A 15,380-nucleotide genomic window follows, 5' to 3' on the forward strand; every position below is an offset into this window, starting at 1 on the left:
CTCAAAGATCCTGCTGCAAGTTATGTGTGTTTAGGTATAATGTTTATATTTTTGTGTGTGTATGCATTTTATGAATATATACATATACATGGTTTTATTTTTATTTAGCATTTGCTTCTATATTTAACTAAATCACAGATATGTCATGATTAATAATGAGGTGCATGATTTTTTTCCAACACATCATGAAAGAATCTCTAGGCCTTCTCGATAGTATTTCCCCGTGGGGAATATACCTTCATTCTTTCATAAGACTAAATATCCACCAATTCTATGGATCTCTTTCTCACTAACATATGCATATACTGTATCTGTCCCTGTGTTATATTGCATTTTGTTGTAAAACTTTAATATTATGATGTGTGATAAATTATCGCAGGCCTGGTGTTCCTATTTGTAATAACGACCTGATGTAAGTGTTCTTTATTGGTAAAATTCTTTTGACATCTCACACTAAGTAGATAGGCACCATTTCCATACCATATATAAAACAATTGCTACTATTTTGGTTCATAACAATTGTTGTGGATTGCAAGTGTTTCTAGGACTCTGAGGTTTCTCACCTATAGCATTACTCCCTTTTAACATTCAGTGCAGTTGCCCAGGTTCAAACTCTCATTATTACTAATATTGATTGTTGGTTGGTTTTCTGGACCATGTTGTATAGTGACATCAGCTAATTTCAAGTCCTATTGTGAGAGTTTCTGTCAATGGTAAAGTTGGATATCTTGAGACGGCTGTCCTTGAATATCTTCATTAGCTATTCTTCAGTTTTTAATTAGAATTTAAATTAGATTTCTTACTGTGACAACTCCCCACAGATATGCCATACTTGTCTAGAAACTTACCAAGCATTTTTATCTTTGGTTTCCAAAGCACATAATAGTTACTAGTGCTATTGCTTCTTTGTGTTTTTGGTTTTTTTTTTTGTTTTGTTTTTTAAGATAGGATCTTGCTCTGTTGCTCAGGCTGGAGTGTAGTGGTGTCATCATAACTCATTGCAACCTCAAATTCCTGAGCTCAAGCGATCCTCCTGCTTCAGCCTCCCAGGTAACTGGGATTACAGGCGTCCGCCACCACACCTAGCTAAGTTTTCTGTTTATGTAGAGACGGGGTCTCACTATATTGCTCAGGTTGCTATTGCTTCTTTGGATGCTGGCTTTTTTTTTTTTTTGAAGTCATATAAAGGGGTACCTGCTAGGGTATAGTAGACAAAATATGGCTAAAGAGCCCATAACTGAGGCAACTGAATGTCTTTCGTTGACAGTGCTGTCATTCTACAGAATTTTTAATAGAATTGCATACATAGGAGAGTAAATCTTTTAAAAACTATTGAGCATATGTTAATTGTTCTCTGAGATATTGTACTGTGCTTTTAGTGAACTGTTAATTTGTACCAAGAAAGTTCTATATTGATATCAGTCATTTTTGTGCATTTCAGAGTCATTGAGATATTCCTTAATTATTTTATATTTTGCCTATATAATAAGGATATTACCCTTGCTTTATCATATAGGGTTCCAGTCAACATTTATGAATACACAGTCCCTTTCTCCAAATAGCTTACAATCTATCAGAAGATATGTGATAAACATGTACAAAAATATGTAAATATTTATGTACATATAAGTATATAAATAACTATGAAACAAGAAAATGTGAGTATAGTATGAGTCCATAAATAACTATGAAATGATGAAAAATATTAAAATGCCTTATTTCTGCAAACACTGGAATTTGTACCATCATCTCATTAATAATTTCTGATTTCTTTGCCCTTCCTCTTTATAGAGGAGGAAACAGAGAGAAAATTCATTGAGACTTGAGTCCTTGCCCATTTAAACACATGAATGTATGTCATTTATTAACCCATTTCTTCACTGAGTCTGTTTTATGTACCAAGTTCAGTTTTGGGCTTTGAGAATACAGAGATGAATAAGACCAGGCCTTTTTTTTAAGAATGTCACAGCCCACTGGAGAGAAATAATAGTTACTAAGATACAACATGAGAGATTTCGTTATATAGATATGTGCAGGGCACTATCTGAACATGGAACAGGGAAAAGCAAACCAGGCTGCTTGGTGAGGAAAGGCCCTCAGTCACAAGAAATATAAAAGGTGCCCAGGTAGAAAAAAATAGTGCAATTAGCTCTATTTGGTTTTTATTACTTTTTAAAAATTTATTTCAAATTTTCCAAGAGGTGTATAGATTAGTTATATAATCATGAATGAAAATATTGTTCTAACACTTTGGACATGTGAAGGGAGGCCTAGTTGTTTAATTTTTTTAGTGCCTTTTATAATAGAATGCCTCTTTTTTGCAATAAAACAAGACAAATGCAGAATCATCTCATTAAGACTATGGGGAGGAGAGAAGCCTTAAAATGTTTGTGCAAAGCAAGATACACTAACTAGAAAATATTTGTATAGGGTTTTTCACTATTAATTCACATAAAATAACATTATTCATTTCTTAAAATAGTTATAGCAATTTTTGACCCTATAAAGTGATCATAAAGAAGTCAAAGCTTGTTAATTAAAAAACTATTGGGAAATTATTCAAATTACTATCTCACCTTGGGAAGCTATCGCATATTTAAGACTTAAAGAATTCTGATGTTTAAATTCAGTTGATTAAATAAATATGTATTGAGCACCTACTATGTGTTCCAAGCCTTAGAAATATAGCAGTGAAGAAAACAAGTGAAAATCCATCCTATAAGAATATAAGGTTACTTTCTGTAGGGAGAGAGAGTGAATAAAAGACCAACAAGTGAGAACGTAGCTCTGCTGCTAAGTGAGGTGGCAGCCATTGGAGGTTCCAAGCAGAAGAGAGACATGGTCTGACTGAAAGGATCGCTCTGGCTCCTGTATTAAGCTAGACTCTGGGGAACAAGGGGAGCGGGGAGACCAATTAGAAGGCCATTGCACTGCTCTGGGTGAGAGAAGATGGTGGCTGGGACCAGGGTAGTGGAGGAGATGTGAGAAGCAGTTATATGATAGACACGTGGGCACACCTAAAACCTGGTCATCACTGGTCACTGCACCTGCACTGTCTCAATTAGCTCCATTTCAAATATCCCACTCTGACTTCTAGCACCCCAGCTCCAACACATTTTATTTTTAAACTATGTTAGAAGCTGTAATTCATCGATCCTGCAACCTTTTCATTATCCCTTGTGGCTTCACTTTCTTCTTCATCCAGCTTAGATTCCATGGTTCCATTTAAATTCCTTGTGTAAACCCTTAATCTCCACGTACCTCTTTTTTGTGTGTTGTTGACCTCACCCAACAAAACGGCAAGTCTCATTAATTACAACTCTCTGCCTACTCTACGTCTGCACCCAGACAGTTGAGCATTGCTGGAGAAGAAAACACAAACGTGTTTGCTGGCCTCACTTTGACCATGACATAAAGGCTTCCTGGCAATCCTATTATATTTACCAAGTCCATTCACTTGCCCTCGCTGTTTCATAGCTTCTCTTCATCAAATATCCAACACCTCCTCTCTCATCCTCATTAGCAGCTTCCTAGTTCACTAAGAAGATAAAAGTAACTAGAAAAGAACTTCCTGTGTTCCCAGAATCACAACTACCCAAACTCCTAAATCTGTGCCCATATTCTCTGCTGACACTGATGGTGAATTTGTTTCTAAGGCAAATCCTTCTACCAATGTACTGGATCATTCCACTTTCACCTAGTCAAGATGTTGCTCTAGCTGGCAGATGTTCCCTTTCTCTCAAAATCAAACAAACATGGTGTTGCATTTCCTGCATTTTAGAAAATCACCATTTTACCCTGCCTTTTTATCCAGATACTGTCCTATTTCTTGGCTTCTCCCTACAGCAACAGTCCTCAAGAGTTGCCTATACTCACACTTATCGTTTATGCCTCTCCTCCCATTCTTGTTTAAACTCACTGCAATTAATCTTTGCTCTCCAGTACTTCCTAAACATACTGATACTGCTGTCAAGCTTAACCATGATTTCCAAATTTCTAAACCGAATGACATCTCCCAGTCCTCATTTGATTTGACTTCTCAGCAGCATTTGATGCAGAGTGATCACTTTGCATCTTGAACGTCTTCCTTCACTTGGCTGCCATGACACCTGATTGCACTGCTTTTGTTCCTACCTTGCTTAACCAACACCCTCAGTCTTCTTTGCTGATGTCTTTCATCTTCCTAACCTCTGCTGGAGTTCTGTGGACCTATTTTTTCTGTCTATACTCACTTTCAGGTAATCTCATTAAGACTCATGATTTTAAATATCAGCCATGTACTGATGACTCTCAAATGTACAGCTCCAGCCCCAACCTCTGCCCTGAACTCTTGACAAACATATCTAACAGCTTGCTCCTCATCTCCTCTTGGATAATTTTTAAAGCTTCATGTGTCCAAAGTCCTTATTTTTTCCCCCTAAGTGTGCTCCTTTTGCATTTTTCCTTAGTAAATGGCATTTCCAACCTTTTTGTTTCTTGGGTGAAATTTTGGAGTTATTGTTAATTTTTCTCTTTCTCTTGTGCCCCAGATCCAATCTGTAAACAAATCATGTCAGTTTTACCTTCAAGAACTGTCTACTTCTTGCCACTTCTTAAAACATGCTAATGTGCCTAAATGTTAAATAGTTTTATTCTTTGAAACTTTTTAGATTTTTAGAAATACCTACAAGTCACAAGTTTTATGACTACGGTTTGTAATAAAAATCTGTATAATTTGGCCAGGCACAGTGGCTAATGCCTATAATCCTAGCACTTTGGGAGGCTGAGGTGGGAGGATTGCTTGAGGTCAGGAGTTTGAGATCAGCCTGAACAAGAGCAAGACCCTTGTCTCTACAAAAAATAAAAAATTAGCCAGGCATAGTGACACACGCCTATAGTCCCAGCTACTCGGGGGGCTGAAGAAAGAGGATCACTTCAGCCCAGGAGTTTAAGGTCACAGTGAGCTAAGATGATGCCACTGCCCTCCAGCCCAGGTGACAGAGGGAGACCCTGTCTCAAAAAAAAAAAAAATCTGTATAATTCACATTTAGTTGAAAATAAAATGCAAATATAAAACAGGAAATGGTTTTCTTGAGTGATTTATAAATGAGACCCTGAAAGCCCATTCCAAAATAATAGTTTCAAAAATGATTTTCTCTACAGCAGAATCAATGGAATGAATATTTAACGTACCAGGTTGTCACTTACAAGGATAATGTTAATTTGGTTTTATACAGTCTGGATTATTGTTTAAAATTTATCTCCATTCTTTATAATCACAATTTGTATTAAGATCTCATGAATAATAGGAGACAGTTATTGCTCTATAATGTTGCTAAAATACAGACTCTGTAGCCATACTGCCTGGGTTTAATTCTGGCTCTACTATTTTCTAGCTATGTTATCGCAAACAAGTTCCTCATACTCTCCATGCTTCTGTCTCCTCATCTGTAAAATAGAGATAAGAAGAGTGCCTACCCCAGGATTTCTTAGTAAGATCAAACAAGATCATGTACTTAGAGTGCTTAACATAGTGCCTGGCACGGAGTCGGAGGCAAGCTCTGTGCTAGGAGTAAAAGAATTATTAATGCATGGCAGAGTCTTTGTCACTAGAAGCCCTCAGGGAACTTGAGGCATTAACAGAATATTTGAAAGGTTAAAGACATTGCAGAGTTTCAGAAATTGTTCATGACAACCATAAAAGAGACATCTGAAGGCAATATGTATTAATTATCTATAAAGTGAGAGAACTAGCCAACAATTTCCATGGACATTCAAATGAGAAAGATCACTTCTACCGCCAGCAGTTTAAAATAATTTATGATGAAATTTTTATTCTTTAAATGCCCAATTTCAATTCCAATAAAATTGAAGTCTATACCCATAAAGCACCAATGTTGACATACCAAGTTGCAGAAACATAGGCCTTTAGTTCAAACTACTAATGTAGAGCTTTGATTAGATGTCATAAGAGGAACTCTTCTGAAATACAGATACCTATTTATGTGCATATAGAAAGCTACTATTTATATTGTTTTCACTACCTACTACCCACTGATCTATTGCACTATTGATCAAGTTGTCGTATATGTGCGTGTAATTTAAATTTATAATAGGGAATATCAATTATATATCACTATTTCTTCCTGGTGCAGTCTTATGTTATTGAAGATATAAATTTAATCAACAAATATTAATAGCTAATCCTTGTGATTTCATTATTTATGCCTTTCAAATATAGACATGCTTTCTTGAACTATAACTGATTGCCATTAACTCCAGGACTGTAAGGCTAAGTGTACAAGCGGACAAAGTAATTTGAAAGTTCAACCCCAGGAAAGGGGAAGAAGAGACCTAAAACCTTTACCTTTTCCTTCTCCCTAGTTGGCGCGCCACAACAAACTGTTGCAGCAGATGCTCAAACCAGGATCGGATCCAGACGAAGGAGATGAAGCCTTAAAGTATTATGCCAACCACACTGCACAGATTGAGGTAACCATCTATTATCTCTTGAAAGGGACCAACTGTGAGAAGATATGTTCATTTTCTACTTTAGAACATTTTCATAATTTTTTTCTAGAACAGTGAAGCAGAATTGAGTGATTTAAACTAAAAAGTATATACTAAAAGATGAGTGAGGAGTTATCTATAAGACATTGAGGTGCACATTTTTCAAAGTTGTCTTTTTTTTTTTTTACCAAAACTATATATGTAAATTTTTTGTAATTAATAGAGTTATTTTTTGTTTTTTTTCTTCTGGTCATAGAAGTGATTACTGCAGAACAGTGGTGTTTTAGAGATAGGATTATTATAATAGAAGCCATCATTTGAGAAAAGGTTTCTTTTTAAAAACTGTGGAAGGCTTATTAAAGTAGAGATCTCTATTCAAAAGTGTAGACAACATTGGAAGGCACAAATAAAGGTTTCATGTTACTAGCATAACCTTGGAATGGTTTTAACAGTTTCCATATCCAGTATGCAGTAATTAGCCCCCCCAACCCCCATAAATGAGACCTTATTTAATGGCCAGTGGCAGTTCAGGAGTCAAAATGGACTTACCATCATGTGTTCTGAGACCCAGCTGGCTGTCATTTACTAGCTATGGTATCATTTTGACACTAGTTGGCAGAGCTAATCAGGCAGAAGTGAGCAGAGCAGTTGACGCTTGTCACTCCTAATTTACGTTCATACATTCATTCATTTTGGCAGATATTTCTTAGTTCTCAGCAGAGTGCGTGATGGGCATCACTGCTGTTTACTCTCAGGATATATCATCCCTATACCTTATTGTTTATTATTGCCAAACCATGGGAATAATGAGCATTATTATCTTGTGTCAGAAAACAGAACCCTTGCTCACATTTTTAAACACGAATAGTACCAGAGCTTTGGTGTCAGATGGACTCAGTGGAACCCATGAGCTGGACCAGCAGCAAAAACACTGCTCACTGAATCAGGTGCTGAGAAATTGGGAGGCTGGCAGGGTCAGGAAGCTGGAGAAGTTGACACAAATAGATCATCAAGCCACAGAAGTCCTAAAGAAGGTCCCAGAGGTCAGAGTGCAAATCTAGGAGATCAGAAGAGACAGGGAATAGCAGGTAGAGTGGCAGGCCAGGGAGCGGGGTTTAGTTAATACCTATGAGACAGGGGGCTGTTGTTTTAGGTGGTTTTATTGATTTCCAGCATTGAGGAGAGATTCAGTTGTAAATACATAAATTCAGTAAATGTTTACTGAGCACTTACTCTCTACTAATTCACATATATAGAAGTGAGTAAGTGTATAAACAAAGGGCCAAGGAAATGTAGAGAAAACAGTAATTAGTTGTGCCTGAGAAATTTCAGGATAGATTTCACAGGGAATGTTGCCATTAAGAATTTATTAAGGCTGGGTGCGGTGGCTCACACCTGTAATCCTAGCACTCTAGGAGGCTGAGGTTGGTAGATCGTTGGAGCTCAGGAGTTCGAGACTAGCCTGAGCAAGAGCGAGACCCATCTCTACTAAAAAATAGAAAGAAATTAGCTGGACAACTAAACATATATAGAAAAAATTAGCCAGTCATGGTGGTGAATGCCTGTAGTTCCAGCTACTCGGGAGGCTGAGGCAGAAGGATCGCTTAAGCCCAGGAGTTTGAGGTTGCTGTGAGCTAGGATGATGCCGTGGCACTCTAGCCCGGACAACAGAGACTCTGTCTCAAAAAAAAAAAAAAAGAATTTATTAAAGACTGAATACAAGATTGTCTTCCAGGCAGGGGATTTCAGATAGAAGAACATAAATGAAGGGAAGGTGTGAAAGAACCTAGGAAGAGAATGACTCTTTTCAAAATATCACTCTGGTCGTTGTTTGGAGAAAGGAATAAAAAAGAGAATGGGGTGGAGAATACAGGTAGATTAGATGGAGGGTATAACAGCAAACGTGAGAGATGGTCGTATTAACGATGGCTGTACAGGAAAATACATGCATACACATACACAGATAGCACACATACATATACATATATAGAGATACATTTTTATATACAGAAATATATATCTAGACATACTAACAGGGCTTGAAGTTGGATTACACATGTAAAGTTTTAAAAAATGGTGTGGAAAAGAATGTCCTCTGGGCTACTGGTTTGAATAAATGGAAAGAAGTTGGTATCATGGAAATTCTAAGAAGAGAGTGAAGTTTGGCAGTTAAAAAGTAGAAGAAAATTATTTGTTCATTCTTGGATAGATTGAATTTGAGAGGACTCTGAAACATCCATGAAGTTGGATGTAGAAGTCCAGATTTCAAAGGAGTGGTCTGTGCTGATGATCTAAATTCTTCTCGTTAACCAGTTCTCAGGCTCATCCCAAACCCAGCTCATATGACCTTCTCAGAGAAGCCTCCCCTCCTTCCTCCAGGCACCCATCAATCTCATCCCACTGGGTATGCTTCTACAGAAGTTTAGTCATTCTTTTAGTTCACTATTTATCACATTGGAATACTGTTAGCATCATGTATGTCACTTATCCCTTACTTGAGGCAGGGACTGGTCCCCATCATCTTTGTATTTCCAAAACTGAACACTGCCTGGAACGTAACCACAATAATTAATATTGTCGGGAATAACAGTTTGTCTGTAAGTTGTAGACTTAAAGACCCTGGGAAATAGGAAGGGCCGTGTGTCTAATCCCCTCTCCAAGAAAGAATTGCCCAGTAGTGATCCGCTTCTACTTTAAATTCTTCCTGTGGTAGAGATCTCACTCCTTCAGGAGGAAACTGATCCAATTTTAAACAACTAATAACGAGAAATGTTTTAAAGCTAAAGAGTTCACATTAGCCTACTTTAGTGTTCACCCACTGTTCAGAACATTTGCTCATCTCTCAACATGAGAGTTTGGCTCTAATATTTGAAGAACCATCATGATTACTAAACTGCAAGCTCTTCTAGATTGGGATTCTTGTTTTATCACATTGAATTCCCCAAAGTGCCGCATCTAGGACTGAATAGACATTTGTTGAATAAATATATTGAAAAATTATCCATATTTGGGTTTTTTCAGCTAGCACATTTCCATTTCCTTTATTAATCCCTCCAGTTTGTCAATGCCCTTTGTAAAATGTGACAACTAGAATCAAACGTGATGTTTCATAAAGGGACTGAGTAGCTTGGCTTATAATCATCAAGATACTATTTCTTTAATGCATGGTGAGACTTTTTTTTAAATATTCAACACTATTGGATCAAACCTTTTTTTCCGTATGGTTGTCTTTCATATCAAATATGTCCAATTATTTTGTACAGTTAATTTTTTAACCTATGTACAGGAAGTTTTATTTACCACTACTAAATTTCATCTTATTTGTTTTATGACAGTATTCTAGTATGTAGTTTGAATATATAACATATCATTTAGGATACATTTAGTTACAAGTTTAATAGACCACTAGACTGACAATTGTTGAAATAATAAAAATATTTTATTATCTTATGGGAAGTCTGGAGGTACCAGTAGTTCTATAATTGATTCAGTGACTCAGTGATGTCTTCAGACACACAGGCCTGTCCCACTTTCTGCCAGGTTCCTTACCATGCTGGTGATATGTCATCTCATGGTTCCAAAACAGCTGTCAAAGTTTCAAGCATCACACTTTTATAGTACCTTTTGTCCTAAGGAAGAAGAAAGAGGGTACAGGCAAAAAAGAACTTGTGTTTTGTGCATTTCAGTTTTTGTTATTTTGTGTCTATCTGTGGCTCTGCCTTTACTAGGAAGCAAACTCTTTCCTGGAAGCTCCCCCAGGAGATTTCTCTTTATGCCTCATTTTCCAGAACCAGGTTGCATGCCCACCACCACACCAGTCAGTGGCGGGGGAAATAGAATTACTCTTCTGGCTTAGACCAATCCTTATTAATTCCTGAGGACTAGACACTGTATATAAATATGAACCTTAAAATTTAGGCTATATAAACCCTTGTTACATGGTGAAGCTATATGAAAATATTCAGTCTGGTTTTTGTCTAAAGTTAAATGGTCACAAATAACAAATAAGGGAGGTTCAAAATGATGCATACTTACATATGGGTATATGTTTAAATGGATATTATACTTACAAAAATATGTTTTGCCGTGAATAGGAGACCATTTTAATGATACAAAGCAATGGTCCCCAACCTTTTTTGGCACCAGGGACTGGTTTCATGGAAGACAATGGAGCCAGGGGAGTATGAGGAGGATGGTTTCGGGATGATTCAAGCGCATTACATTTATTATGCAGTCAAGCCTCTCTGCTAATGATAATCTGTATTTGCAGCCACTCCCCAGTGCTAGCATCACCACCTCAGCTCCGCCTCAGATCATCTGCATTAGATTCTCACAAGGAGCGCGCAATCTAGATCCTCACATGTGCAGTTTACAGTAGGGTTCTCGCTCCTGTGAGAATCTAACGCTGCCGCTGATCTGGCGGGAGGTGGAGCTTATGTGGTGATGTGAACAGTGGGGAGCGGCTGTAAATATAGAGGAAGCTTCGCTTGCTCACCTCTTGCTGTGCGGCCCTGTTCCTAACAGGCCACAGATCAGTACAGAAAGAAAGATTTTAGTTTTTGTTATTTGTAACAAGGTATAGTGTTTATGATATATCAGTCAATTAATTTATTCTATTTAAAGAGAAAAAACAGTCAAGGACTATTTTAGATATTGCAAGCTGGCGTATTTTTTACAACTGAACTTACAAAATGTCATCGATAAACTCATGCTAAGAAGAAAAAATACTCTTAAGATCAAGGTGTCCAGAAGGCTAAAAATGAATGTGAATTAATGATTTCAGATTGTTCGACATGATAGGACTATGGAGCAAATAGTTTTTCCTGTTCCCAACATATGTGAATATCTCACTCGAGAATCCAAGTGCCGTGTGTTCAATACAACTGAAAGGGATGAGCAAGGGAGTAAAGTGAATGACTTTTTCCAGCAAACAGAAGATCTCTACAATGAAATGAAGTGGCAGAAGAAAATCAGGAGTAAGTACAATAAACCGAAAGGGTTAGTTTTGTGCATAATGGCAGATAAATTGGCATTTTGGAACACGTGATGGCAATTCATTTAAGCTGTTTTTTAATTTCTTGCCAGTCTGCTGTTACTGAAATCACTTGTAGGCTTAAGAGCATCAGCTTAGTCTACGACTAGAGCCGAGACACCTGCAGCTTAATGAAAACAGAAAGCCTGGACTAATTAGATCATCTTTTAGTGATGATCCTATTTTTTAAATAAATATCATGAATTGCAGGGTCGCAGCTGTATGTTTCAACTGTTGAACAGCTGCTGGTTTGAAGTCCATGAATGGGCCCTGACTGGCCTTAACAATCAGTGAATAGGGTGGAGAGACATCTGCACCAGATGCTCTTCCTCTGTTGTCCTATGATTGAGTAGATGGTTTAATGATTTTCTGAGAGTGATTCTTTTAACGTATCTTTACCTCCCCAGACCAAACAAGCTACACATTTTGTAATACTTGTATTTAAATAGAGTAATGTTATAATTTTACAGTTAAGAATCAGCTTAATACAGTTCCCTTTACTTGTATCGTAGGTCTCAAATCTATTTGGAAATGCTGAATTTCAAAATTGTAAATTTAAAAAATTTAAATAAAGTTTAGTTTATTTTCCCAGATAAGAGATAGCATTTTAACAAAAATTGATGGGGGAAACTGTTGGGTAGGTCTTTTCTGTCTTTTGGAGAAGTTTTCCAGACAAGCAGGTATATAGTCTTTTTTTTTTTTTTTTTTTTGAGACAGAGTCTCACTGTGTTGCCCGGGCTAGAGTGCCGTGGCGTCAGCCTAGCTCACAGCAACCTCACACTCCTGGACTCAAGCAATCCTTCTGCCTCAGCCTCCCAAGTAGCTGGGACTACAGGCATGCGCCACCATGCCCGGCTAATTTTTTCTATATATTTTTAGCTGTCCAATTAATTTCTTTCTATTTTTGGTAGAGACAGGATCTCGCTCTTGCTCAGGCTGGTTTCAAACTCCTGAGCTCAAACAATCCGCCCGCCTCGGCCTCCCAGAGAGCTAGGATTACAGGCGTGAGCCACCGCGCCCGGCCTATATATTCTTAATAACTCTATTCAACAGTGTTTCATTGTTCTAGTTTTTGAGGTACTTTAATGGGTATGATTTATGAATTTGAATGGAGCTTGAGAAATACTGTCTTTGAGGTTAGGATTGTGGTATGCATTTTCAGGCTTTCTTAGCAGAATGTTTGGAAAAAAATCAAGAAAGAAATCTCTGTCCCTTAGCATTTTACCATGTACGGCCTTATGGAATTTAGTAAAAATTTTGGGTATCCAAAATACATATGAAGACTCAATGATTTTTTATTTGGGGCATTTGAAAAACTTACATTTTTCCTTGACAAAAAAGTAAATTGAATAATGAACTAATGCTGTGGGGTCTGTGCTTTTTCTTGATAAAATACATTTTGTCATTTATCAAAAAATAAATCTTCAAATAATTTCCAATGTACATTTTACTTAAAAACTTAGAAGCAGCCTATTATGAGGTTATAGGCAGAATCTAATTCATTTGGTTGATTTATAAAGTAAGGATTTGTTATTACAAATAAACACATCAATATCTTCTAATTTTGTCTGAAAAGTCTGCCTTTAAAAATGAGGACTGCTAATTCAGGAATGATAGAGATGCAGATGTTTACAATTTATGATATGTTAGTCAGTTAAAGGACATAGTTAATGATAGCGTATTCCAGTGTTGGAATGTTCCATTCCAAGAGAAGAAAAGTAAGATGTACTAAAGGGAAGTAAGCAGCGAACTAGATTGAAATTCACAGGCTATATCTGGAAAGTTTATAATTTCTATTTGAAAATCGATATGCCTTTCCCCCTTGACTAACTCAAGTATTTTAATTCTGGTGTTAAGATGTTACAAGTTAGAGAACGGACAAGACCTGAAGGGGCCAGGTGGGTGCCCAGGGCAGGCTAATAAATTTGGCTCCCATTCAAGCTTTTGTGCTTTATGTTATCTGTTCAATTATTTAGCAGAGGTGGAAAGAACTGATTTTCAGTTAATGTAAACTGTATTCAGTAGATACATTTACTAATTCATTTGCAATGGCAGACACTAAGTCCCTTTTCTGAAAATATTCAGCAAAGCCTTTCCCACTTATTAGTAGTTCTTATGATAGCTTTCATTGTCTTCTGCTGTTTCAAACCCAACAAGTTCTTAGGAAGCATTAAGGTTTAAAATGTAGTTAATATTATAAATCACTAGTTCCCAGTAAGTAGTACAATGCCATGTTATTAGGTTTCAGAGTTCCAGGTAACTGTGACCGTGTCATAGAAATTTTCATTAGAGATATGTCTGTGCTAGGGGTTTGGGTTTTTTATTTGACTTTAAGGCATGGGAATGGGACCAATGTATCAACATTACCAAACTGTGCAGTGACGTATGTCATTCCATTGAAAGGGGACCCAGGCAGCTGCTAAACTGCCTTCCCCCTAGTCTGTTCTGGGGATAGATTAGAAAGAATTATTACAGAATCACCTTTTCTGTCCACCTTTAGTAACTGCAGAATTACTCACCTTTCCATAGTGGTTTAGCTGTAAACTGGCTAAAGGATGAAAGAAGGAATCAAATAGAAACCTCCCTTATGGTACTGATTGTTTTTAATAAATGTTCTAAAATAAGTCGTATTAAATGTTATTTAGATAAACTTTTATAATAGTTTACAAAAGTGATGCATTTAATAGAACATTATTTTAGTAAGCCTCATGTGTAGAAACCAAAATTTGTTTTTCTTTTCTGTTTTCTTGCACTTCTCCCTTCCTAGATAACCCTGCCCTGTTCTGGTTCTCAAGGCACATTTCTCTTTGGGGGAGCATCTCCTTCAACCTGGCTGTGTTCATCAATTTAGCTGTTGCTCTTTTCTACCCATTTGGGGATGATGGAGATGAAGGCAAGTGCTTGTTTTTTTCTTAAATGATAAATATTTTAAAGTTCCAACTTAACTATTTAGATCTTCAAAATAAGAATAATTAAATTCCTATTAAATAGATTTTTCTGTATTTATTGAAAGTAGAGTATGAGAGTAGGCAGAAAAGTATGGTCAATAGAAATGTTACTTTTCAAAAAGCGCATTTATAGACTAGTTACTAGAGCTATATTATGTATTAGCAAATGAAGCAATGAAAAATTTTATTATCTCTACCTAATTATTATGACCAAATGCATTTTATACTGTATCATCTCAGTTACGTGAAGGAGAGTTTTGTGCCCAAATATTAATTGTGATTGCCTTAAACGGTCACATTTATATTTTACTTTCTTCTGTTCACTTTCTGTCTTGTCTGGAAATAAAAATAAAATTTTAATTCTGTAATACTGTATCAGGGATAATAAATAGAATTAAATATTAATAATCTCAGGCTTCAAAAATGTACAGTATTAGACAGAATATAATAATATAGAATAAAAGATATTGACTATGAAATTAATATTATTAAACTAATAATACATGAGATTTTACAAAAGCAAAGACAAGAAAAATTATACCATTTTAACTGAAATGGGAGATAGAGAAGAAATATGCTGAAGGGTAGGACTTTGGGAAAAGTTTTGTTTAAGTTTGGCAAAGTGCGTGGGAAAATATGTTACAGGCTTGGGATATAATCAGGTAAGTAAATTTGGAAAGGCATGGAAAGAAAAGATGAGAGAAATCAGCAATTAATAACCATGAGATGCTTTCGTATCTCATCTGTTCGTGGGATTATTGTGAGAATTTAATGAGGTGCTACAGGTAAAGCATTTAGAAGAGTACCTGGCAAGCTTTTGGTAAAGTTTACTTGTTGTTGGTGCAAAGTAAATATTTATAGCGTAGGGGGAAGCCTAGTAAAAAGAAGACATGATGAGAGCAACAGGTATT

The 15,380-nt window shown here is 36.5% G+C and overlaps 1 protein-coding gene across 1 annotated transcript in view; it reads left to right on the plus strand.

Moving 5' to 3' along the window:
- ITPR2 (inositol 1,4,5-trisphosphate receptor, type 2) overlaps positions 1-15,380 on the plus strand; it is a 505,193-nt gene that overhangs the window by 394,636 nt on the left and 95,177 nt on the right. The window contains exons 48-50 of the mRNA XM_012641030.1: positions 6,364-6,471; positions 11,273-11,465; positions 14,289-14,414. Of these exons, the coding sequence (XP_012496484.1) occupies positions 6,364-6,471; positions 11,273-11,465; positions 14,289-14,414 (427 nt within the window). The remainder of the gene's footprint in view (positions 1-6,363; positions 6,472-11,272; positions 11,466-14,288; positions 14,415-15,380) is intronic.

This window comes from Propithecus coquereli, unplaced genomic scaffold, assembly GCF_000956105.1.
Source record: "Propithecus coquereli isolate 6110/MARCELLA unplaced genomic scaffold, Pcoq_1.0 Scaffold16, whole genome shotgun sequence".
Taxonomy (NCBI): Eukaryota; Metazoa; Chordata; class Mammalia; order Primates; family Indriidae; genus Propithecus; species Propithecus coquereli.